Source organism: Coenobita brevimanus, chromosome 38 (assembly GCF_032717465.1).
Source record: "Coenobita brevimanus isolate Jiangsu-jjx chromosome 38, ASM3271746v2, whole genome shotgun sequence".
Taxonomy (NCBI): domain Eukaryota; kingdom Metazoa; phylum Arthropoda; class Malacostraca; order Decapoda; family Coenobitidae; genus Coenobita; species Coenobita brevimanus.
The window spans coordinates 45,509,899-45,537,421 of record NC_136991.1 but is presented as its reverse complement, the minus strand read 5'-3'; the positions used below and the strand labels follow the sequence as shown (position 1 = coordinate 45,537,421).

General features: G+C 44.4%; 1 protein-coding gene across 2 annotated transcripts in view; it reads left to right on the top strand.

The window, feature by feature from the left end:
* The window catches only part of LOC145396518 (inter-alpha-trypsin inhibitor heavy chain H3-like), a 526,567-nt gene that overhangs the window by 388,422 nt on the left and 110,622 nt on the right, over window positions 1-27,523 (top strand). For both annotated transcript variants that reach the window (XM_080269891.1, XM_080269890.1), the window contains exons 11-12: window positions 10,275-10,473; window positions 11,497-11,679. In XM_080269891.1, coding sequence (XP_080126017.1) covers window positions 10,275-10,473; window positions 11,497-11,679 — 382 coding nt within the window. The remainder of the gene's footprint in view (window positions 1-10,274; window positions 10,474-11,496; window positions 11,680-27,523) is intronic.

Sequence of the window (27,523 nt, the reverse complement as noted above, 5' to 3'; positions counted from 1 at the left end):
TCATTGCTTCCAGCCCAGTTCATCTGATTTTTATGTATTTATTTATAATTTTGTGGGTGGGGGTGCTCACCATCCACTTACTTGATGTAGTGCTCCTCTCAGGTGGCTGCCCATTCCTCTCTTCCTTCCTTCTTTTCTTCCTTCCTCTTATGTCCCTCTTTCCTTCTCATATTCCACTTCCTTCTGTCTGCAGATGAATCTACACTGAGTGACAAGCCAAATGGTTTCCTGTACACCAGGAAACCATTTACTACACTGGGTGGTAACCATATAACCAAACTATGGTGCTTGATTGTTTAGTGGGTAATTGGAGCTCTTCAACCGGATTGAGCCTATGTCGGTTTGTATCTGGGGGGTGGTTGGGGTTTGTTGCTCATGTGGTGCCACTCAGGGATGAGTGAGACAGGTTACTCTTATCTTGAATGTCGGGACCAACTTGCCTGGCCCTGGGTTCCTGTGCTTCTCATGAGGCAACGCAGGATTGGATGATATATGTCTGTATAATTTTTTTGTCTGTGTGGACTCCCCTAGTTTTTCCCAGTCATTGCTCAAGATCCCTGAGAAGAGCATACCACATGAGGAAAAGGTCAGAATCCTCAGTTTAGGTCCCTGTTAAGGAAACTGCCAGACTATAAGTGCATTACTGCATTCTGAATTAAGTGGCCTGCCAGCTGTTCAGTTCCTTCCAATAAATATACAGTAATTCCTCTAATATCCGAACGCCCACTATCCGAACATCCCGACTAACCAGACATAATCGTCCCGGGATCCAGTATTCCCAAAATGGTCCGAAAACTGCAAAAAATTCGAAAAAAAAAACTTTTTTCCCGCCTGTAATTTGAACTTGGCGCGCAGGGCGCGGGACAGCTTTGTTGTGGCGCGTCATTCCTCCGACGTCCGCTAGAGTACCCCTGCATCCTCCCCACTTTCTGCCTGTCTTTCGTCGCGAGTGAACCCTTGTCGTCATGGGTGCCCACGTGCTCGCTTTTGTGGTGGTGCCTAACCTGTTGCAGGCACTCCTGCTGCTCTCGTGCTCTCTCCTTCGTGTGTGTGATGATGGCCCTGCCGCCTGAGAAGAGGAAGAGAGTGGTGTTTACTCTGGAGAAGAAGCGGGAGATATTGGAGAAAGCAGATGTGGGGTAGTCTTCCTCATGCATCCTCAGCGAGTTTAACCTGGCCCGATCTACTTTGTTTGATATTAAAAGGTCCCGAGACAAACTCATGCAGTACACGGCTGACTTCTCGTCGAGAAGCAAGCGCAACGTGGAGGGGAAGGTGATGTGTACTCCCAGTTTGCTGAAGTTGACCACTCCACGTTGATTTGGTATCGACAGCAACGTGCTGCTGGTGTGATGGTACGTGGTACGGAGCTGAAGGCTGCTGCTGAGAAGTTCGCAAGGCATCACGACGCCCTAGACTTCAAGGCATCAGAGGGTTGGCGCTTCGCATTTAAGTTATGGCATGGCCTTACCAGCCGTAAGTCTCATGGTGAAGCTTTGGACACTAACGAGGATGGAGTTGACGAGTTTCAGCACAAGGTGAAGGGCTTGATCGACAGGGAGGGCCTCACTCTCGGTCAAGTCTACAACGCTGACGAAACTGGTTTATTCTATCGCTCTTTGCCAACGAACACTCTGGCCGAGGAGACGGAAAAGTGTATACCTGGCCGCAAGCTCTCCAAGGAACGGATATCTGCTTTGTGTTGTGCCAATGCTAACGACATGCACCGGCTTAAGCCCGTTATTGTTGGCCATGCAAAGCAGCCTCGGTGTCTTCTTGGGGTGATGGATGTCCTTCCTGTCGTCTGGTATCATTCTTTGAAGTTATGGTTCACAGCTCAGATCTTCAAAGACTGGTTCCTCCGCCATTTCGTCAAGGAGGTCATACATTACCAGACAGAGAAACTGGGAATCCCACGCGACCAGGTAAAGGCCCTCCTTCTCCTCAACAATGCACCTGCCCACCTGTGCGACAAGGACTTGGTGGCTGAGAATGGGCGCATTAGGTGCATGTTTTTGCCATCTAATACGACTGCTCTCATCCAACCAATGGACCAAGGAGTGATCATGGCAACGAAGCGCCTATACCACCGGAAGTTCCTGGACGAGGTGATGGTTGTTCTTGAGAACAAGGATGAGTGCAGGGAAGGACAGGACACGCGAGGACAGCGGACTTTGGAAAACCTTCACCGCTACAACATTAAGTCTGCAATTTACAACTGGGCCAGTGCATGGAAGGAAATCCTTGTCAAGACTCTAGAAAATGGTTGGTCTAGTCTGCTTCTCAGAACGGATGTGGAGCACGATTTCCTAGGTTTTGATGTGGATGACTTCCACGCACGTCTACGTATGCACGGCGACGATGTTGATGTGGACGACGTGCGCGAGTGGTTGGATGACGACGAGGGCAATCCTGGGTATCAGACCCTGTCTGATATCGAGATTGCATCTTCAGTTGCAGGTGTCAGTACCCAACTTGAAGATTCTGACGAGGATGGCGATGATGATGCGGACTCCTCTCAGCATGACACAACTCCAGCCATCCCCAAGCTGAGCGCACTCCGGGAACACCTAGAGTTCGTTCTGGACTACCTGGAACACCCAGACTGCAACAGGGAGATGGGGCCCTTGGGACTTGTGGAGGAAGTGTGTGCTTTCAGGCAGCGCATCATAAATCGCCAGAATCGTTGTTCCTTGCATCAATCAACCATTGACAGTTTTTTCAGACCTGTGACCCCTGCTGTGCCCAGCCCTGGCTCCACTCTGTTGCCTCCCCAAGACAGGCCCTCATTCTCCGAGCCACAGCCCAGTACATCAGCCACGGTGGAGTCACCGCTCGACGTGAGTTTGCGTCTGTCTTCAGAGTCGTCTGCAATGGGTACGCCATCACCACGACCCAGCGATGCACCCCTAGGTCACCTCCCTGTGCTACTCTCAGACTCTGACAGTGATTAGATGCCAAGAACTTCTCCACTAGACCACATGGGAATTTACAGTGTTGTGCAGTGAAAGAAACAGTGCATTGTGTTAAGGATTTACAGTTGTGAGTGAAAAGACAAACAATTTTTGGACTAAATTTAACGTTAATTAACTTGTGTGTTTTTGGTTTCGAAAATGGTTATAAGAGTGGAAAGACTTAAAGTGCAGAGTGCAACACTCATTAAGTTACAATGGAGCATAAGTTAGACAAAAGTGCGCACTGTGAAGAGAATGGACTTCTGAATGCGAATGACTAAGTTCAGTGCAAGACTTCATGAACAGTGTACTGCAAGTGCTTCAGGAAATCCTTCTTGTTGTCAGAGTCTGAGAGGAGGCGGTTTTCGTCGAGATGGCCATGGACTTGCTGAAAGTAGGCAGAATGTTTCATACTGTACTCTACTGTATTTTTCCATACTATACTTACCTCAAACACCTCATTTCACTCTTTTATGTCCCTTATTGGTGTGAATATGCTGTGTCTTAGGTGCTATGCATGTGCAATAGGGAGGTGTTTTTCTGAATTAGGCTAGGTTCGAGTCCATAACTACCAGTCCAGGAGCCAGGGACTTGTAAGTACCCAGAATGTTGAATATTGTATGAACCTACCTCAAAAACCTCATTTTATGCTTTTTTTGCATTTATTTCAGTCTTTTATGTCCCTTATTGGTGTGATTTGGGTCTTAACCCCTTAACTGCGGGCTTGTTTTGCTTTTTCTTGTGGCTCCCGTGGGCATATTCACGCTCCGACAGACTCTCTAAAAATATTTGCCGAAAATCAGTTATTAGTCCTACAGTAGAATATTAAAATCATATATGCTTATGGCACATACCTGCAGCTTTCTCCTGGGGTGTTTGTTGAGCCTTCGTCGAGTACCGTAGGACTTGTGGAGACCTCTGAAGTTGGGTAACGAAGTCTGCACTTTACACTTCCCGACAACCCGGAATATGATTACCACAGCCTGATATTATCACTAGAAACACTATTTTATGATTCTCAAATAGTTTGGAATCCATACTCCAAAAATAAAAAACACTGTGAAAGCAATGAAAATTATGAGGGCGTATGAGCTTCCCACTTGACATCGTTCGCCGCTGGTATTCTGTCATTTATTATTCATAAAAACACTCAGTTTATATTTCTATTACTATATAACATATATATCTACAGATCTTTATCCATAAGTTTCCTTCAGTAATAGTAGTTTATTGTCACTGTAGGGATTCAATTTCTCTTTCAGTAAAATACGTAGCATTCACTTTCTTGTCCTGTATACTAGCATTGAGAGTGAATGTCACTTTCACCTTCACTCTCGTAACTCATAGTATTCATACATGCTAGAGTGAAACTTTCACTTTTATTACTCCTGGTATATATACTCAAATTCTTATAATACTACTCATTTACATTTCTATTTACGTTCTCTATTTTATTTACATTATTTACATTTCTATTTTATTTACACTGTTATGCACTGTCACTTGAAGTAACTTATAAAACTATTTTCCACTGTTCACTTATATTTACATTCATTGCTTTCACTTGCTGTTTACACATTATTTACAATTCCACTTGCACTGTTTTACTCACCAGAAAGATCGTAGTCACTCTCTCTCAATTGTCAGCCCTTTACCTCTTTCCACACGAGGTTTAGTAGGGGGTAGAGGGCACAGGGCCCTTTGCATGGGGCTAAAAAGCGGCGGAAGTTAGCAGGAGCGAATCTGACGTACTTTCGCCTTGAAAGACGGCAGTAAACTGATAGTGGTGGGCCGGGGTGGCCTATCTAGGGAGAATGCATTACTGCCAATGTCAGCCTCTTGAGAGCTGCTAATATATAGCTGTGAAATGATTGGCAGGATATCTAGACAAAACATTATAAATTAGGTAGTTCCAGGTGAATGTAAATATCACTTAGGCTTCTCCCTTCCCTCCTTATTTATATTTTTATTACGAGAATAGATTATATGGCATATTTCAAGGGAAAATAAACAGTGAAAATTAGTGAACGAGTGCACGTGAGGTGTTGTCAGGTGATTATTAGCCAATTCCAGGTGTATGGCACTATCACTTACCTTATTTCTTTTTGGTATATATTATTTGGTGTAAGAATAGGGCATAGGGCTTATTTCAATGGATGAAATCAGTGGAAAATTCCAGGGAAGATTTACTTAGCGTAGAATACAGTGTGGTGGTCTGCAATAATTAGGTAGTTCCAGGTGAATGTAAATATCACTTATAGGCTTCTCCCTTCTTTTCTTATATATATTTTTATTACGAGAATAGATTATACTGCATATTTCAAGGGGAAATCAACCGCGAAAATTAGCGAACGAGTGCACATGAGGTGTTGTCAGGTGATAATTAGCCAATTCCAGGTGTATGGCACTCTCACTTACCGTATTTCTTTTAGGTATATATTATTTGGTATAAGAATAGGGCATAGGGCTTATTTCAATGGATGAAATCAGTGCAAAATTCCAGGGAAGATTTACTTAGCGTAGCACGGCCGGGCAGGCGAGAGGAGAGGGTAATGGAGGGGAGGTAGGGAGGGGGGTCAAGAACGGGGAGAAATGGCTAAATTGTCAACAGTGAATGGGAGTACAGATGAGATTAGTAGTGCTGACTAGTGTTGGACATTGGCAGTACTGATAGATGATACAAGTCACCACTTGAAAGCCCGGGCGAATTCAAAATAACACAGAATCGCAAAAGTGACGCCCCGCAGTATGATCCCTTGCTCCCAAGCGTCACGAAAGTGACGCCCCGCTGTTAAGGGGTTAAATAGGTGCTATGCATGTCCAGAGGGAGTTGTATAGGTGTTTTTCTGAGTCAGGGTCCATAAGTACAAGTCCAGAAGCTGGGGCCTAATATCCGGACAGGACCACTATCCGGACCTGCCTATGGCTCTATTATGTCGGATATTGGAGGGATTACTGTAATTTCAGGTCAGCCACACAAGACTTCTAAAGTCATAGATTCCTTTCTGAGGCTAGAAGTGTACTCAGAACTCCAAGCATGATACCAGCCTAGTTACAAAAACACCACTCTAGTATCCTGGGATTGTCTCACACCCCATCATTCAGCATATTCTCCAAAAAGAGATGTACTGGCCTGTTTCCCAGAAAAAATTTTTAGGCTCGTCTTCAGTTGTCCACAAATATTTGCATTGGACACTAGAGTAATAGGCACATCGTGTGGTGCGATGAGAACTCATTTTTATGTGTTAAAGTGAGTGGTGCTTCGGTAAGGCATCCACAAACAGTCAGCAGGTTTTGGTATGGAGATAAGCAGCTTTTATTTCTTCACATAGAGTGTTACAGTGAACGTGACTGGTATTTGCAGGTGTTAGAACATCATTTGCATACAGCTCATTACATTCATGGTTGTTACATCTTTATTCAGGATGGTGCACTGTGTCATTGTTCCAAAAAAAAATAGTGCTAAAGTTTTTAAGTGATAACAGTGTTCATGATATGTAGTGACAGGAGGACAGCCTAATCTGGTTCCGATTGAAAATGCTTGGTCATACATGAAACATAACCTTAATTCTCAAGATAACTCATCTGTGCCCTCTCTAACAAAAGCCATCAAGAAGATATAGATACAAGATTAAAATGTGGAATACTTTCAAAGTCTGATTCCATGCCAAATGGTCGTACACAAGAAAGTCTGGACCATCAGATATTAACTGAATGGTTAGGAGTACCATATTATGTTCTTGTATCACCATAAAATAATTGTGTCACACACAAAAAGGGAGTATTGCAATAGTTTTTGTGGTGAGTGTATCATATGAAATGTGTGTTACAAATGAATTAATACAAAAAAATATCTGGCATACATACTGTACATCATGTTGTAAAGCAACTGTCCATGTGAAAGCCAAGCTTAAAATGAGAAGATTGTGGTAAAAAAGATAATCAAGTTCCATTACTTTATTAAGAAAATAATAAAAACCTGAAGAGGTATAAAATGTACTCTACAGGTAAACAAGCCTCACAAACCCCAAATGAAATGGTGAGCATATTTCCTCCTTGCTGTCACTGTGGTGTTAAACATTAATTGCCCACCAAGTCTAGGGGCTTAGGGCTAGGCCACTGAATCTAGACATTTTAGGCAGGGATGACCTGTTCCTCATTCTTGAGTGGCAGCATGTGAGCAGTAAACCCCAGGCACCCCTTAAAAGTAGTCAGTGGTGCAATTGGAAATACACTTACTTTTGCAAGCTAGCGGTCCTGGGATTGATTTCCAAGCCATTCACGGGACCTATAGATAGGACCTTCTTGTCCCCAGCCTGTCTCTACCTAGAACTGAAATAGGGACCTGGATTAAAATTGATTGTCATTGGCAGGTCATATTCAGGGGGCAGAACCCACATACCCCTGTCACACACATGTGAACTTACAACACCAGCTATCATTCATGCACCTTACCCTTTCCCAATGTAATCTTAGCCATTATGGGAAGATTTCTTGGGTGTAACCCGTGGTAATGGAGAGGTTGTCCTTCAGTGGTTTATGAAGGAATGTCCAACCTCCTCCTCCTCCTCTTCTTCTTCATGAACATCGTCATTTATAGACTATATCTAAGTGGAGTGCTTCAACCCATTGGACTACCATGTCCCAGATTAAAAAATATCACAGCAAGTGTAATAATTTAAGAGATTGAAACTACCCCTTGTAAAACACACTCATTTCCAATGAATTTACTTCTATTTACTGGCTAATAAAGATAGGAATCTGGCATGGATTTGGGGGGGGCATGGAAGGCATATGCCTCCCTATTTATGGCAGTCTTTATTGCATATACTAAAAGAACAAAGTTATTTACCAAAATATATGCAATAAATATCTAAATGCATCTCACTGCATTTGCACTTGCTCATGATACTCTATTCTTATGACTGAAGCAAGCAGAGTGCATTTTAATTTGATTATTTGAATGAATTAATTGACAAATCTGCAAAGAATCATCTATCTATCTATCTATCTGTCTATTGCCAGATGCCATAATCCTTTAAGGGGTGGCCATTTGACTTTGAGTTATTTGTTTTATGGGGAGGGGCACTAACCCTCCACCAACCCACTTGCTGACTTATAGGGAGCACGTATGGTTTGGTTATATGGTTACCACCCAGTGTTGTAAATGGTTTCTTGGCTTACAGGAAACCATTTGGCTTGTCACTCAATGTAAAGCCACCTATAAAGGAAAGAAAAGCAATAAGAAGTGACAGGAAAGATGGGAGAAATAGGAAGAGAGGAGGGCAGGCACAGAAAAAGAATGATAAAGGCTAAGGAAGAGGTAGGCAGCACTACATCAAGTGAGTGGATGATGGTTGCCACCACCTACCACTAATGTTGCCCCTTTTCCAAAGTGCTGGATCCGTCCCTGGAAATGACTTACCTCTACAACGGAGTGATGTTTAGTGAAGCTGGTCCCTAGATAAAAATGAATGATCTCGAGCATGCCTGTTGGAAGCACAAAGGGTCATCTGAGTTGCGTCCAAGTACTGTATACAGTAGTTCTCTCTGTCACTACTTTCCACACAGTGAATGTGGACATATAAAATTGAAAAGTGGGGTTTATTACTTCATGAAATTAACAACATAAACCTGGCTTCATGAGCTTACTTATGTGTTATATAAGAACTACCACCAGTTTCAGTAATGTTATTGGAGTTCTTCCTGTTTTCTTACTGGAAAGCTCCATGTCCACAGATGATAACTCATGAATTCTGATCCATGGGTTGTTACTGTTATATATACAGTGTAATAATTATTTTATTCCATTTTGCACAAATTATATACATTTAATTTACATTATAACTGTCTGTGACAACAGATCCAGTAGCATTTTATGTAATGATATTTATAAGGGATCATTAATCATCAAAGGTGTTGGTGGTAGTTTGTTTCGAAACCACTTGGAACAACCGTTTTATGGTTAAATCCTCCTCTAACTTTTGACAATTTTATCTAAGAGGTACACATTTACTACTCTCATGCAGAACCTTTCGATGGGGAAGAAGTTTCCATAGCAAGAAAAACAGCTGCAGTTGTATAGTAATAAACTAGAAACCTACAGCAGTTGTAGCTTTGAGAACTTGTAGAAAACTTGTTTAAAAAAAAAAGTTGGGTCTGATGTATTGCAGAAAGAGTCTTGCTAAAGGAACATCAAAAAAAGTATAAAATACTGTAGTGGAGTCAGATATGGTGCAGCAAGTTATCGTTGTTCTTGTTGAGTAACCTTGGTCTGTCTGACTGAACAGACCCATCAATTGTAGGCAAGTAATTGTGCCTGTAGGGCTGTCACATGCAGTGAACTGATGTTCTCTTGCAGTGGACAGCACCATTCTACAGTGAGGCACAGCAAAAGAGTGTGGAAGCTTGGTGCCTGGATGGGTGCTGCATATCTCTCTTCACCAAGTTAACAGACATCATCTTATTCCCCACATCACCCACATATTTGGTAATGTGGTTACCACCCAACATTATATATGGCTTGTCACTCAGTGTAGAGCCACCTGAAGTGGAATGAAGAGTAATAAAAAGTAACAGGAAGGATGGAAAAAACAAGGAAAGGAGGGCATATTAAGTGAGTGGTTGATGGTTGCCACCATTCACCACCAGGTGCAGTATGTTAACAGCAGGACATTTTGAACATGACATCATTGTGATTTACATTCAGGGATGTTGCCACATGGTGGAACCACCCATATACGGTATTAGTTGCCATCCATTTACTGGGAAGGTTAGAATGCAAACATTTTGTAATTTCTCTGCCATCATGACTCATTGTAACCATGATCACCCTAGCCTTAGCCTTCTTGGGTCTGAAATCAATGTCCCCCTATTTTCACAAAATGCCATTGGTGGTCATGGAGATAGGTAACTTCATATGTTGATGGTTGTCTCCATTGACCAAAGGCAGAGAGAAAAAGAAGGTTGTTTTAAGCACAGTAGCTTTCTTGTAATACTTTGGTTCATTTCTTTTTTTATTTAGTCTGTGTGGTGTTTGTTAATTGATTACTCTGATGGCTTACTTCTACTTTATAAGCAATCTTTCTCCTTGAGATGATTTTGTTATTGTATTAATTAATTATTTTCTCAGTCTTACATGTATCATTACCATACTGTAATCTCTCTTCCATCCATATCGTTATCGGTTGTTGTTGTGGCCTCAGGCTCATTTGAACATGAACCTGGTGGACTGTGTAGGATATGTGTAATCCACCTTTTTTTAAAATTTGCCTGTCACTTTCAAGTTCTTTTCAACTGACAGTATTATGGTGTCCCTAGGCTACTACAGCGTATCAGCTCAAACAACCAAGGCTTCATCAGAGTGGCCCAGCCTTCTTCATCTCTGGCCAAACAGATACAAGCATTCCTGTGGACAGTGGTACGCCCTCTTGTGGCTGGAGTTGAGGCACAGTACCCTGGGGTTGTCCCAGAGAGCTTGGTTAGATCAGGAACAGAAAATTATTACTATGGGAGTGAGGTAAGTTTGGCACATTGAATCTAAACTGTAATAAACATATTGAATGGTATAGTGTATGTTTGCAGTGTGTGAATATGACTAAAATATTTGTAATGTATTTACAGTGGTCTGTATATTTTTAAGATACCGGTACCTATACTGTATATTGATACTGAAACTATAACACTCTGTGCCATAAACAAATCTTATAATGTGGTTCAGTGTTGCATGTGCACATACATTAGTGTCAGAAGTAATTCACTTCTTTATCGACTGATGAAAGAAATTGATACTCTAGTAAAATGCAGTACTGTACAAGTACACACAGTATTTACTGCAATATCATGAGGTTTAGGAAAGCATGACTTGAATTATTATAATAAGTGATTGCTCACATAACATGGGGATATTGTACCCTGAAGCTCCCTGTTTTTTTTGTTTTTTTTTTCAGGACATTTACCTACATAATAAAGACTTTTATTACGTACAAACGCTGGAGGATTCCTCACCTTGAATGGAAGAGGTTGTGCCGGGGGGAAGTGGAGTGGGGTTCTGAGGTAGAGCATGACTCCTACTGGTCACAGAGATCATTCAGAGCATGTGTGCAGCCAGAGTGTGGGGAGAGGGTAGGCTCAACTGGGGCAGGAATGCTCAGGTGGCTGTGACGACACCCCACACAGACAAGTGACAGCCGTATGTCATAGGCTGATGCAACCTGCACTGTGACTATGACTTTCCACGTTGTGTCTGTTCCCACTGCGTTATGATGCTAGTTTGCTGTGTTATGACTGTTTGAACCATAACTTGGGGCGTCTGACCGTGTTATGTCTATCGATGCCGCATAGTATGGTGTTCAAAAAAATGGGTGGCTTCCTCCGCCTGGCTAATGTCTATCATTTTCGCGTTGTGACTAAATTTGGACATGAAACTTTGCCTCCCGCTTTATGTGAGTTTTGATTTATAGGATTGCACGTTACGTGAGCGCTGAGTGTACTGATGACTTAATTTATTATAATGCTGTAATGATGTATTTTACCTTCGCAGCTCATCCTGGCAGGGAAGTTATTGGGAAGTCCACACCATTTCCAGCCCATATTGACGGGACTAGTTGAAAGAAATATGAAGGAATTCCCAGTGACCCGCATTGTCTCTCATACCTCACGAGCTTCTCAAGACACAGCCCATGTCAGCATCATCAGTAGGCTGTGGGCATATCTCAAATTGCAGGTATTAAGTTCTGAAGTTACCAAAGTTTTCATTTGATATTACAGTATACTAAATGATACAGGATAATATAGTATTAATTCCCCCTTCTGTCTTTCTTTCCTTCATTCTTTCCTCTTCCCTCTGCCTGTGGGTGACTCTGCACTGAGTGACTAGCCAAATGGTTTCCTGTACACCAGAAAACCGTTTACTGCGCTGGGTGGTAACCATATAACCAGATTTTGACACCTGGTGGTTTAGTGGATAATTATTGCACTCCAGTTAGATTGAGCTAGTGAAGGTTTAAATCCAAGGGATGGTTGGGGTTGATTGCTCATGTAATACCACTCAGGGATGAGTGAGGCTGGTCACCCTCATCTTAAATGTCGGGACCAACTGCCTAGCTCCGGGCTCCTATGCTCCTCATAGGGCAATGTAGGATTGGATAATGGATGAATGAAGTAAATGACTAGAATGCATGCAGGTAATAGTCTATTTATCTGTCTATTGCCAGACGCATCAATCCCGTAAGGGGTGGCCACAAACAGATCGCCTCCATATCGCCCTGTCCCCCTCCATTTCACTGCCCTCCCCCCAGATAACACACCCCCTCCCTCATATACCTCTCCACTCCATCACTCCATCTCATCCTCGGCCTCCCTCCCTCTCTCTCTCTCTCTCTCTCTCTCTCTCTCTCTCTCCCCCTCCACCTCACTCACATACACAACTCATTAGTCTCTTGCTCTCCATTCTCTCCACATGGCCAAACCACCCCAGTGTATTTCTCCTAACGCTTTCTATCACATCAGCATCCACACCACAACGCTCTTTCATTTCCTCATACATCAGTCTGTCTGTCCATCTAACTCCACATGCTCCTCTCAAATAACTCATTTCCACTGCTCTCACTCAGTACATGTGTCCTTCCAACAAGGTCCAGGCTTCACTTCCATACATTAAAGTTGGTATCACAGTACTATCATGCAGCGACTTTTTTATTTCCATGCACACTTCCATATTTCTTATCACTGCATTAAAAAAAAACAGCAGTCTTTCTTCCACTCTTTCAAGCACTTCATCCTCCAAACTTCCATCTTTACTCAGCGCACTACCCAAGTACTTAAATGCTGTCACATTTTCCATTTCCTCATCCTCCAACCGCACTATACATTCAGCAGTGTCAGCAATACGATAATGAGAGGGAATGAAGAGGATGAGTGGAAAGGTGACATGTTCAGTAGAGGGTCAGATACGGTCACTCGCGAAGTATTATTGCTTAAATTAAGGGGGTTCTATCTATCTATCTATTGCCAGACGCCTCAATCCCGATTGGGGTGGCCACAAACAAATCTCCTCCACGTCGCCCTGTCCCCCGCCATTTCACTGCCCTGCTCCCAGCTCACACCCCCCTCTCTCATATACCTCTCCACCCCATCCCTCCATCTCATCCTCGGCCTCCCCCTCCCTCTTCCCCCCTCCACCTCACTCACATACACTCTCTTCGTCAGTTTCTCACCCTCCATCCTCTCCACATGGCCAAACCACCTCAGTGTGTTCCTCATAACTCTTCCTATCACATCCACATCCACACCACAACGCTTCTTTATATCCTCATTCGTCAGCTTGTCTCTCTATGTGACTCCACAGGCTCCTCTTAAATAACTCATTTCCACTGCTCTCACTCTTGACTTGTGTCCTTCCAACAACGTCCAAGCTTCACTTCCATACGTTAGAGTTGGTATCACAATACTGTCATGTAGTAACTTTTTCACTTCCATGCTCACTTCCCTGTTTCTTATCACTGCTTTCAAAGAACCAGCAACCTTTCTTCCTGCTGTACCCTTTCAAGCACTTCACCCTCCAAACCTCCGTCCTTACTCATCACACTACCCAAGTATTTAAACGTCCTCACATTTTCCAATTCCTCACCATCCAACCTCACTGTACATTCACTGACTTCACCTCTGTCAAAGACCATCATTTTACTCTTCCCTACATTCACCTTTAGATTCCATTTCGTACACACTCTCCCAAACTCATCCACCAAACCTCGCAACTCCCCTTTGTCTTCACTCAACAACACAGTATCATCTGCAAACAACAGTACAGGGAGTTTCCAAAGGGGGTTAATTTGTCGATAAATAGTGGAAATGAATGAATTATTTGAATACTCTTTGTTAACTCAGCAGATATCTACTGTATGTCAAATTAAAGTTTGGGACAGTAAAAGTGACTCTTATAATTGCATATACGTCGTTTTATGACAAACGTATGGAAGAGAAGCGCTGATTAGTACTCGTAAATATATTACTCCATAATCCTCATTTAGTTAAGCCTACCTCTTCACTGAGGTTTAACAATACATATAATGATATTTTTATGTTCTTGTTAAGTCCAGATTTTTAAATGATGTTTGAATTTTATCTGCCTCCATTCAGACTTTTACGTGTACAGGAAATCTGCATGATCATTGGCCCCTCTGTTTGTGCTGGATTCCATGTACACAGAGCTGACACATATGGAGATCTTTCACCCATTATAAAATATACTATGTTAAGTAACCTTATGGCCTGACACCAACTTGCCTACTGAAAACCCTCTGTGTCCAAAACTAGACTACAGATTTGCTACCTAAGGGCGTGGCCTACTATATCGAGGTAAAGCAAACATAAGATAGAAAAAACTCATTACACCAGCAGTATCCCTCATCAGGGACAATATCAGAATACCTGTATTATGCTGCGCATTCGGCGTGGCTTTTCCACATACTGTATATGACATTCCTGGTACTGCTTTTTTTATCTGCAAACTGAAAATCTGGGCATAGGAAGCCCACACATACAGAGGAGTTAATTTAAAAGAGAAAGAGTTTTATGGTACACTGTCATTTTTCATCCAATTTTTGTTGATCAATCAGTGTAGATGTCTTTTAGGGTTCTGTCTCATATCTGTTGTTGTTCGTCATAGCACTTTAGATTTTTTCACGAGAGTTTAAACATGGGCTGCTTTGGTAGCTTTGATATGCTCTTGATTTAGCTTTGATTTCTGAAAGCATCCATGAAGTTAGAGAGGTGGAGGGATGAGATGGAAGGAAAGGAACTGAAAGTTATACTAGTAAAACAAAGGTCATGGTGAGAAGATATGAGGGGGCAACTTCTGATAGATGGGTTCACAAAAGATGTAATGGCATTAGAGGCTGATTGCAGAATGCGAGAAACCTTTCAGTGTGTGGTTCTGTATGTAGGAGTGTATGGTTTGTTGATCACTGAATGGAAAGCGTTGTATGGGCTGACAACCATGTGGAGTGCAAGGAGGAATTCTAGTAGCTGGGAAACATACAGCGTGCAAGAGGAGGTGTAGCGGTTAGGTCTCTTGCTAGAATGAGAAGGGGATAGAAGAAGTTTTGAGTAAAGCTGCCTCTCGTGACTGTGAAGGGGTTCTTAGCTAGAAGGGGCTTTCCTCTTGCACTAGGATACTCTACAAAAGATCTGTGAGCGGTGTTATGCCGTTTAGCAGTGAGACAGCCAGTGAGGAAAGAAGGCATAAGCATATGAATGTACAGAAATAAGAAAATTGTGAGGGATGAGTAAGACAGCATTGACAGTATTGTACTACGAGAGAGATTTGACCCAAGAGATACAGGTATACCCCAACATACAATACCTGGCTTAACGATGGGGGTAGAAATACCACAGTACCCCGCCTGACGATGGCCGTGCCTTGGTTTAATGAAGGGCCCTACGATGTCTTGTCCACAGGCAATGGGCCAAAATTTTTAATCACGCACATTCCCGAGGCCCGCTGAGCCCGCCTGTCTCCCAGGATGCGCGGAAACGCTCACGCAGCCCCTACAGCCGTCGCCTACCCTGTGTTCACCCAGATCATTCTTCTCGCACCAGCCATCTCTGAGTGAGGAACTATTTACACTTGCCCACCCTGCATCGTGTTGCATTTACGTAAGCCGCTATTGTAGTGCATCATAACTGTGTATGAGCAGTGCTGTGAGTAGGGCAGTGATATTAATCATGTGTAGAGTGCAATTTTGTGTGAATTTTGTCCTAAATAAGTGTGATCATGTCTGGTAACAGCGCTGCACGCGGTGGTTTGGAGTGCGATTTTGTGTGAATTTTGGCCTAAATAAGTGTGATCATGTCTGGGAACAACACTGCACGTGGTGGTGCTAGTCTTGATGCTAGTGGAGACCCTAGTCGGGGTGATAAGCGGCCTGCTAGTGTTGGTGCTGGCAATGTTCCCGTAAAGCATGCTCGTGAACCTGTCTCTGGAAGTGAAGTTAGATATTCTTAAGCGCCACAACAAAGGCGAGGGTGCATGCGCCATCGTCTCGGCTCTCCACCTGGCCCAGTCGATTGTCTCCACCTTTATCTAGAATGGGGAGGCCATTGAGGTTGCCACTGGGGAGGTTGCAACCTTATCCACCTCCCGTATCACCCACCGTAGAGAGCCTGCAATGGAGGAGCTGGAGCGGATGCTTCACACATGGGTGGACCAGAACAGGAGGAACACACCCATAAGTCAGGTGATCATTTACACCAAGGCTTTCTCACTATGGGAGGAAATAAAGATGAGACAGAATCTTGATGATAGCAAAACATTTAAGGCTAGCCATGGGCGGTTTCACTGCTTCAAGAGGCAGGCAAACCTGTACCATGTGAATATGTAAGGTGAGGTGGTGAGTGCAGATATGGTGGCAGTGGCAGCATTTCCTGATGAGCTGAAGTGCATCATCACAGAGGGTGGCTACAGTGTGAAGCAGGTTTTGAATTTTGATGAGACTGGGCTCTTTTGGAAGAGAATGTCCTCAAAGACATTCCTAGCAATAGAGGAAAAGTCAACACCAAGGTTCAAGGCCTTGAAAGACTGGCTAACACTGCTGCTCAGGGGTAGCACCGAGGGTGACCTCAAGTTGAAGCCATTGCTGGTCTACCACTCCTAGAACCCACCCCAGGGCTCTGGTGGGGATACATGAAGGAGAATTGAGGGGTTATTTGGAAGTTAGACAAGAAGAAGACCTGGCTGACTTCCGACATCCGTACTTCCTTTTTTCACTCCTGCCTCTCTCGTGTCCTCAAGAGGTATGCCTCCAGGGAGAACTTAGCCAGCAGATTTCTCGTGATTGTAGACAGCACGCCTAGCCACCCTCCTGCAACAAAGAACTGGGCAAACAACCTAGAAGTGGTGTTCCTGCCCCCCAACACCACAACCTTGTTGCAATCCATGGACCAGGGTGTGATTGCAACGTGTAAGGCATATTACCTTCACCACACTATGCAGCAGTTGGTGAGGGCCTGTAATAGCGACGACAAAACGACAGTGCAAACATTCTAGATGGGCCATAAAATACGCCACACCATAGAGAACATCATTGCTGCTTAGTGGGAAGTTAGCCAACCCACCATGTACGGTGTGTGGCGGAAGCTGTGGCCGGAGTGTGTTCACTCCTTCACCAGCTTTCCCAAGGACATGCAAGCTTTGCCTGTGCAACGTGTGCAGAAGGAAATTGTTGAACTGTTGCACGAGGCAGGCTGTGGGGAGGTTGACAAGGAGGACATGGAGGAGGTCCTGGAAAACCACAGGGAGGAGCTCAGCAGTGAGGAGCTTTTCAGTATGGAGATTAAGTAGGTGCACCAGGAGGCACAGGAGGAGGAGGAGGTCATCCTTGAAGTGCGAGCCCTCAATATGAAAATTCTGAGGGAGATGGTGATCAAGGTGGACGACGTCATTGCTCTTATTCGCACACGGATCATCTCCCAAGATGAAGCTGGGACGCAGCTGATCGGCTGGAAGAGGGGGTGGAGGTGTACAGGATGATGCTGGAGGAAAAGAAGATGGCAGCCAGGCAGGCTACAATCATTGCTATCTTCAAACAGGTCCCCACCACATCAGCGACCCACAGAAGATCTCCCCAGCCCTCGACCAGGAGAGCATCTCCCCAGCCCTCAACCAGAAGAGCATCTCCCCAGTCATCGACCAACAGAGACACACCTCGGGCCTCCTCCTGCCGAGGACATGCTCAGACCCAAGTGCTGGACCTCACCTCCAGCCAATCCCCGTCTTCCGTGTCACCTGTGTCTCCTCTGCGGCACTCTGCCACTCCACTTCTGCCTTCCTTGCCCCAGCCACCATCTCCCACACCACTTTGGCCACTACCTCTGTCTCCCTCGCCATGATGTGAGCCACCGCATCTGTCTCCCTCGCTGTCTCACCCCATCACCATCCCCAGAGCCAGTGCATCAGTCTTCCATTACCATCACCCCACCTCGCAAGGCTTTCCCCCCACCCTCAGACCCTCCCCCGGAGATGGGGTTTGAGGGCTTTGAGGAGGATGAATGAGTGCGAGGGAGCACTGCATATCCCCTAGCCTTGGGGGAGGATAGCAAGGATGACGACGAGGACCGGACTTGGACTTACAAGAAGTAAGTGATGAGAGGTGTTTGATATTTTCTGACCTATTTTTTATGATTTTCAGATTTTATTTGTTGGTTTTAGTGAGTTATTTACAGGTGTTAGGCTTAGGTTACCTTCTTTTACAGCTCTTAGGCCATTTAGATTGGCTTTAAACTTTATTTTGGCCTCATTTGGGTGGGTTTAGTACTTGGTTAGGGGGAAACCCAAGGCTAAAAATGCATTCCTATACAGTACTTTACATGTTAAATCTACCTTGATATTCGATACCCTGCCTAGCGATGGGTTTTTACCCATCATTAAACTGGGGTATACCTGTATATATATATATATATATAATCAGTACACAGTTTATATACATTATACAGTAATCCCTCCAATATCCAGATTAATAGAGCCATCGGTAGGTTCGGTTATTGGTTTCGTCCGGATATTGGGCCCCAGCTTATGGACTTGTACTTATGGACCCTAACTCAGAGAAACACCTATACAACTCCCTCTGGACATGCATAGCACCTATTTAACACCCAAATCACACCAATAAGGCACATAAATGACTGAAATAAATGCAAAAGAAACATAAAATGAGGGTTTAGAAGTATGTTCATACATTAATAAACATTCTGGTACTTATGGACCCTAACCTAGCCTAACTCTGAAAAACACATTCCTACTGCACATGCGTGAGGTAAGTATAGTATGGAAAAAAGTACAATATGAAACATTCTGGCTACTTACAGCAAGTCCCTGGCCACCTCGATTAATAACCGCCTCCTCTCGGACTCTGACAGTAAGAACGATTTCCTGAAGCACTTGCAGTACATTCTTCCTGAAGTCTTGCACTGAACTTAGTCAATAACACACAGAAGTCCGTTCTCTTCACAGTGTTCACTTTAGTCCAAATAATGTTCCATTTTAATTTTGTGTTGCACATTAACTTTTCCCAAGTTTTTTTTAATTTTCCAAAGCCAAAACAAAGAAGGTTAGTTACGTTAAATTTTGTTTCCACTGAGTCTTTTCTCTCATTTCGAAAACCTTAACACAACACACCGTTTTTTTCACTGCACAACACTCAAAATTCCCGTGTGGTCTAGTGGAGAAGTTCTTGCTGTTTATTCACTGTCAGAGTCCGAGAGTATCACTGGCAGGCGACCAAGGGGTGCATCGCTGGGTCGTGGTGATGGCATACCAACTACAGAAGACTCTGAGGAAAGCCGCAAACTCACATCGAGCGGTGACTCCACTGTAGCTGATTTGCTGGGCTGTGGCTCGGAGCATGAGGGCCTGTCTTGGGGAGGCAACGGAGTGGAACCAGGGCTTGGCACAGCGGGGGTCACGGGCCTGAGAAAACTGTCAATCGTTGACTGATGCAAGGACCAACGATTCTGGCGATTGATGATGCGGTGCCTGAAAGCACGCACTTCCTCCACGAGTCCCAAGGGCCCCATCTCCCTGTCGCAGTCCGGGTGTTCCAGGTAGTCTAGGACGAACTCTAGATGTTCCCGGAGTGCGCTCAGCTTGGGGATGGCTGGAGTAGTGTCCTGCTGAGAGGAGTCCGCATCATCGTCGCCTTCGTCATCGGAATCTTCAAGTTCGGGACTGACACCAGCAACCGATGACGCGATCTCGATATCAGACAACGTCTGATACCCAGGATCGCCCTCGTCGTCGTCCAACCACTCACGTACATCGTCCACATCAACAACATCGCCGTGCGTACGTAGCCATGCATGGAAGTCATCCACGTCAAAGCCCAGAAAATTGTACTCCACATCTGTTCCGAGAAGCAGACGAGACCAACCATTTTCAAGAGTTTTCACAGGGACTTCCTTCCATGCACTAGCCCAGTTGTACAGCGCAGACTTGATGTTGTAGCGGCGAAGGTTTTCCAAAGTCCGCTTGCCTCGAGTGTCACGTCCTTCCCTGCGCTCGTCCTCGTCCTCGAGAACAACCATCACCTCGTCCAGGAACTTCCGACGGTACAGACGCTTTGTTGCCACGATCACTCCTTGGTCCATGGGTTGAATGAGAGCAGTCGTATTAGGTGGCAGAAACATGCACCTAATACGGCCATTTTCAGCAACCAAGTCCTTGTCGCACGGGTGGGCAGGTGCATTGTCGAGCAGAAGGAGAGCCTTTACCTGGTCGCGAGGGACTCCCAGTGTCTTCGTCTGGTACTGGATGACCTCCTTGACGAAGTGACGGTGAAACCAGTCTTTGAAAATCACAGCCTTGAACCATGCTTTCAAAGAATGGTACCATACGACAGGAAGGACATCCATCACCCCACGAAGGCACCGAGGCTGCTTTGCACGGCCAACAACAACGGGCTTAAGCCGGTGCATGCCGTTAGCACTGGCACAACACAAAGCAGATATCCGTTCCTTAGAAAGCTTGCGGCCAGGTACATGCTTCTCCGTCTCCTCGGCTAGAGTGTTCGTTGGCAGCGAGCGATAGAATAGGCCAGTTTCGTCTGCGTTATAGACTTGACCGAGAGTGAGGCCCTCCCTGTCGATCAAGCCTTTCACCTTGTGCCGAAACTCGTCAACTCCATCCTCGTTAGCGTCCAATGCTTCGCCATGTGCTTTACGGTTAGTAAGGCCATGTCGCAACTTGAACGCGAAGAGCCAACCCTCGGATGCCCTGAAATCTAGGGCGTCGTGAAGCCTTGCAAACTTCTCAGCAGCAGCCTTCAGCTCCGTTCCACGTACCATCACACCAGCTGCACGTTGCTGTCGGTACCAAATCAATGTGGATTGGTCGATTTCTGCAAACTTGTGGGTAAACATAACCTTCCTTTCCACGTTGCGTTTGCTTCTCGACGAGAAGTCAGCCGTGTACTGCATGAGTTTGTCTCGGGAACGTTTGATATCGAACAAAGTCGACCGGGCCAGGTTAAACTCGCGGAGAATGCATGAAGAAGACCAACCCGCATCAACTTTCTCCAATATCTCCCTCTTCTTTTCCAGAGTCAACACCACTCTCTTCCTTTTCTCAGGTGGCGGGGCCATCATCACACACACTAAGAGGAGGGCCGAGAGCAGCAGGAGGCCTTGCAGCAAGTACGGCACCACCACAAAAGCGAGCACGTGGGCAGCTGTTACGAAGAGCGTAGGTCCAGTCGCGGTGAGAAGAGACAGGCGGGAAGTGGGGAGGATGCAGCGGCGCTCTATCGGACGTCAGAGGAATGACGAACCAAAACAATGCTCTCCCGTGGCGCGCGCGGCAAGTTCAAATTACGGAAGTCAAAAAAATCGATTTTTTTTTTAATTTTTTGGGGTTTTCGGACCATTTTGGGAATGTTGGATCCCAGGACAATAAGGTCCAGGTAGTGGGGATGTTCGGTTATTGGGCGTCCGGATATTAGAGTGATTACTGTACTCGATGTAGTGCTGCTCTCGGGTGTCAGCCCTTTCCTCTCCTCCGTCCTTTCCATCCTTCTTCATTCTTTCCTCCTCCTTCTGCCTACGGATGACTTTACACTCCCTCTTTTGTCTTTCCTTCAATTTTTCATGTTCCTTCTGCCTATGGGTGACTTTACAGTGAGTGGCAATAGGAATGGTTTCCTGTACACCAGAAAACCATTTATTGTGCTGGGTGGTAACCATATAACCAAATTATGGAGCCTGGTGGTTTAGTGGGTAAGTGCGGCGCTCCAGTCAGATTAATTCAGTGATGGTTTATATCCAAGGGCTGGTTCGGGTTTATTGCTCACATAATGCCACTCAGGGATGAGTGAGGCTGGTCACTCTCATCATAAATGTCAGGACCAAATTGCCTAGCCCCAGGCTCCTACGCTCCTCATGGGGCAACGTGGGATTGGATGATGTTGGATGGATATATACACTGCATATATATATATATATATATACTGTATGTATATATATATATATATATATATATATATATACTGTATGTATATATATATATATATATATATATATATATACAGTATGTATATATATATATATATATATATACTGTGTGTATATATATATATAGATATATATATATATATATATATACTGTATGTATATATATATATATATATATATATATATATAGTGCTTGTCAGAAGTATAGAGCGCCTATGGCCGGGCGTGCAATACCTATGGCCAATAAAGAATCACCCGTTTTTGGTAGTAAAAACTGAGCCACAAGTTTGCGGTGCTAGCATGACGTCACAGTACCCTGAAGCCTTCCTATTTGCTGGTTGGTTCCCACCTCAGTTGCCTACGGGCTTCCTGAGAGAGAGGAACTCTGCCGCGTCTCCCTCTCTTTTTGCGCCATTTTTTACCGAGTGTCCCGCAGTGTTTTGGCTTTCGCCACTTTGTTATGGCACCTACCCATGAACTATTGAGTGAAATCATATCCCAGATCATTGCTCTAAAGGAGGCAGGCCACCAAACGAAGGAGATTAGTGAACTGGTTGGCGTGGCTCAATCGACAGTGCGTAGATGGTGCGCGCGTTTTCGAGTGGAAAACAGTGGTGACATTCCCACAGAGAAACTGCGGTCTGGTAGGCCTAGGAAAACTTCCCCAAGGTCTGTTAATGTTTTAAAACGTGCAGTGGAGTCTAATCCTCGAGTGAGTGCAAGGAAAATGAAGGAGAGCAACCCGGAAGTGTTTGGTGAGGTTTCTGTGTGCACAGTGTCTCGAAAGGTCCATGAACTTGGTTACACAAGTCACAGGCCTGTGAGAAAGCCTCTTCTCTCTAGCAAGCAGCGACTTCATAGGCTTGCCTTTGCTAACAAATACCTTAATTGGGGTGAGGAGCAATGGTTGTCAGTGTTGTGGTCTGATGAGGCAATGTTTAGTGTAACCTGTAACAGGGGAGCACGTGTGTACCGACGCAAAGGTAGTGACCCACTTGACCCACGGTATGTTGAAAGCACAGTTAAACATCCTGATTCACTCATGGTATGGGGTTGCTTTTCTGGTAAAGGTTTAGGGAAGCTTGTTGTGCTTCCCAAGAACTGCAAAGTGAATCAGGATGTTTACCTGGAGCTTCTGTGTGATCATTTACCTGAGTCCTTCGAGCTAACAGGTGCACGAGTGTTTCAGCAGAACTGTGCACCTGCTCATGAGGCCAAATCGGTCACCAATTGGCTTCGTGACTGCGAGGTATCATCCATGAAAGACTGGCCAGGAAATAGCCCAGACCTCAACCCGATTGAAAACCTCTGGTACTTCGTAAAGAAGAATCTCCAAGGGAAGGACATGAGCTCTCTGCCTAAGCTGGAAGCCGCCATTCGTGACTACTGGGACAGAATATCCCTCTAGCACCTCAGGAACTTCACTTCCAAGACATCTGAGGTCCGTGAAGAAGCGTAAAGTATACCCTACGAAGCACTAAAGGTAAATAAAGTGCATTATTTATATGTTTTTTCAATGTTGAAAGGTTTGTTTTGTAGGAGGGACGCAGGGCACTCGATACTCCTGACGAGCGCTGTATATATATATCATCATCATCATCATCAACCATTGAAGTCCACTGCAGGACTGGCCTATCCCTGCCGAAGCAGTTACGATACAGCCAATATATCTCTACCCAGTGGCTTAGGCTGTCTGTTAGAGGCTGTATGTAGGGTGAGAAGTGCTTGTGATATTGTAGTGTTGTAGTGGCTTTGGATGTGTGTGTAGTCTGTGAACCAAGTGTAATCAGCCTGCCTTAGCCTATTGGGTGCAAGCATACTAGTATGTGACACTGGTTCAACCACAGCACCCCTTGTGTCTGCCAAAGTAGCAAGTGGCTTGGTGAACGCTTCCCAAAGTTTTTACAACTCTCGCAGGAGGCGAACCCGCGCTCACCAGCGTGCGAAACGCACACTCTACCACTGTACCACTGAGGCTCCATATATATATATATATATATATATATATATATATATATATATGATTGATATGAGAGATTTTAAATGTGTCAGCTCAAGGTGTATGTATGTCCTGTTCAAGTTTGAGAAGATGAAACTGGCGTTGATTGTAATGTAGTATGCACCGCGTGAGGACAGGAGTGAGAAAGACAGGTTTTGGGATGAGCAGGATGAAACAGTGGGAGAAATGTCCAGGGGCTATAAAGTGATCATAATGGGTGGGAAATATGGATGGAGGAGTAGGCGCTGGTCCTGAGGATAACATAATGGGTTGTAATGGAGTACCAGGAGAAAATTATTATGAGAATCGACTGAAGGATATGTGTCAGGAAAGGAGGGTGTGCATTTGTATCTTGTATTTCAGACACAAAGATACACAAAATATGCATGGTATAGAGGGATTGGGGATTGCTTTGAAAGGAGCCTGATTGATTACGTGCCGGTAAAGAGGTTGATGCTGGGAATGGTTGCTGATACGAGGGCCGTGAGAGGATGATGTGGAGGTCTGTCAGATCATATGATTGTGGTATGCAGGGAGAATGACTGAAAGTCAAGAAGCTGTGGATCAGAGAAATGGCTGATGAATATAGGACCAAATTAGGGGAGGAGTTAGAACCAGTGAACTGAAATGAAATGGACTTGGACCGCCTGTGGAATGCATGTAAAGATTGCTTAGTCAGAAATGCTAAAACAGTTTGTGGTGTGGTATAGTGACAACAAAGAAGAAAGGTACGGCATGGTGGGATGAAGAGGCTTAAGAGAGCAATGGAGGAAAAGAGGAAGAAGTGGCCAGAGTGGTTACAGGACAGTTGTTCAATTAAAATAAGAACAGAATACATTGAGAGCAAGAAGCACCTAAAGAGACTAGTGAAGAGGAAAAAGGAGGAGGTATGTGATGATCTAGGAAGAAAAATGGTTGGAATTTACTCTGAAAGTAGGAAGTTATTCTGGAAAGGTGCATAAATGTAGAAGGGAAAGCGGAAAGAAATATGAAGGTGTGAAGGATGTAGGTGGTACACCCACCGCAAATTGACTTAGGACCTACATACAGAATTGCTATGGGAGAATTGTCTGTCTTTGCTTTGTGTTTCCATCTCTACCAAGTGAATTTTGGGGGCAAGAAGTAACTGGCAACTCCTCTGGTGTTGGCAGGAGGTGGTGAATCAATCAGCACATCAGTGCTTGCCCAGAAGCGAGAGTGGGAGTATATGATCCCGTTGGTCCAAGCTTGCACCTCCCTCTTTTTTCGTATGCATTACTGTTTGCCCTGTTATTTTCCTAGAGTCGAGTTGTCATGCCTGGAAAGTACTGCTCAAGGGATGAGAGGGTCTGTATCATTGCATGGAGGCAGGATAATGTCCCTGTCAACACAGTTTATGAACGTACTAGACATCCAGTCGACCATCATTAAGATTCTTGCTGCATCATGCAGCCTGCCACCTGATGCATAAGAATGGCGGTGGAAAGAAAAGGATGACTTCCAGAGGTACAGATACACTTCTGAAGAGGAAAGTAATCAAGAATCCTCGACTGACAGCAGCAGAATTGAAGAGAATGCATCCCCAGCTGTTACAAGACATCTCAATTCGAACTGTCCAACACCACTTGCGGAAGGAGCTGGGTTTGCCAAGCCACACCACAGCCAAGAAACTGCTTCTCACTGACCGCATGAAGAATCAGCACATTCAGTTTGCCAAGAAGTATGTACACTGGACATCAGATAAGTGAAGAAAAGATATGTTTTCCGATGAAAGCACATTTCAAGTGTTTCAGGTGCGTTCTGCCAAGGTTCATCACCCTGCCTCCTGTAGTCGATATGACCCTGCTTACATGGTGCCGACTGTTAAGTACCCACAATCAGGGGTGTTTCTCAGGTGAAATGGGAAGGGGAGGCCTCTACTTTCTTCCTCAGAACTTGATGATGAATGGTGGCTGGTGCATTGAAGTTCTGAAAGATCATTTGTTAAACTTTTTTTTGCTATTCATGGGTGCGACTTTTTCATGCACGATTCAGCTCCATGTCACAAGTCAAGATAGGTGACAAAATGGCTTCAGGATAATTGGATTGAGGTCCTTGGCTGGCTTGGGAACAGTCCGGATCTAAATCCAATAGAAAACTGCCGGGCAAAGATGAAGAAAATCATAGCAGAGAATAAGACACCCAGTCTGGATAACCTCAAGACTGAACTGACAAATATTTGGTGCAAAGACATGTCCTTAGATTACTTCGGAGATCTAAGTGATTCAATGCTAAAATGCATCCAACTGGTCCTGAAAAACATGGGAAATATGACTTCATATTAATAAATGGCATTTCATGAACAAACATTGTGATATACTATGATTTCTGTGTTTTTTAATACCTTGTAGGGGGATGTCCTAAGTCAATTTGCGGTAGCTGTAGATTATTAACCGGTAGGGATGAAGTAAGGACCAGATGGAAAGAATATTTTGAAAGCTTGATGAATGGGAATAGAGAGAGCAGAGCCATTGTAAACATGGTTGGTTTTGGGGGTGTGCAGAGAAGGAATGCAGTGCCAGGAAATGTGACCCTCGCACAGGTGAAGAGCGCTGTGAAGCAGCTGAAAAATGGGAAAGCAGCTGGGGTTGACGAGGTGTATGCAGAGATGGTTAAGTGTACTGGAGAGAGCGGAATGAAGTGCATGTTGGAGATGTGTAAGAAGGCATGGATGAGTGAAACTGTGACAGCAGAGTGCAAAAGGATGTGATCGTACTGCTGTACAGAAATAAAGGTGAGTGAAGTGAGTGCAAGAATTATCATGGAATAAGTTTATTGAGTGTGGTAGCGAAGGTACATGTAAGATTTATTATAGAGAAAGTAGAAGAGATATAAGAAGTCCTAGTGAGTGGTGCCGTCAAGAGTTTTTATGATGGTAGTGAAGCATGTGTGAGGGTTAATAGGCATCTAAGTGAATACAGGTGTAGTTCATAATCAGTGTGGGCGTGCAACAACGTTGTGTGATGTCCCCATGGTTATTCAATATATATATATATGGATGGGGTGATGAGAGAAGTAAGAACACGAGTAATGGAGAGGGAGATGGTGTTGGTGTTGAATGGTGATGGATGGAATATCTCAAATTTGTTGTATGCTGATGATGCAGAACTACTTGCAAATACCGGACAAGTGCAGAGTAGACGAGTGCAGAGTTTTGTTGATGTTTGTGAGAGTCTTGCCTTGAGAGTAAATGTAGAAAAGAGTAAAGTGATGGTTATTGAGAGAGAAGGTGACTCCCACTGTGATGTTACAGTGACTGGAGAGAGACTGGAATTGGTGAGAGAGTTCAAATACCTGGGTACAGTGATTGAAAAGAGAGGAAAATGTGCAAAAAAAGTGGAAAGTAGAGTGACACAAAGAAGGAAAATAGCTGGTGCAATGAAGGCCTTGATAAGAAACAGAGGCTTGAGTGTTGCAGCTGCATGAGGCTTACATGAAGGAGTGTTAGTGCCAACTTTAACATATGGATGTGAGATGATGGTGTGGCATGTAACCTTGTGACCCCCCTTCAGTGTTTTCTCAAGCCACTCACAAATAATGGTGAAAAAAATTG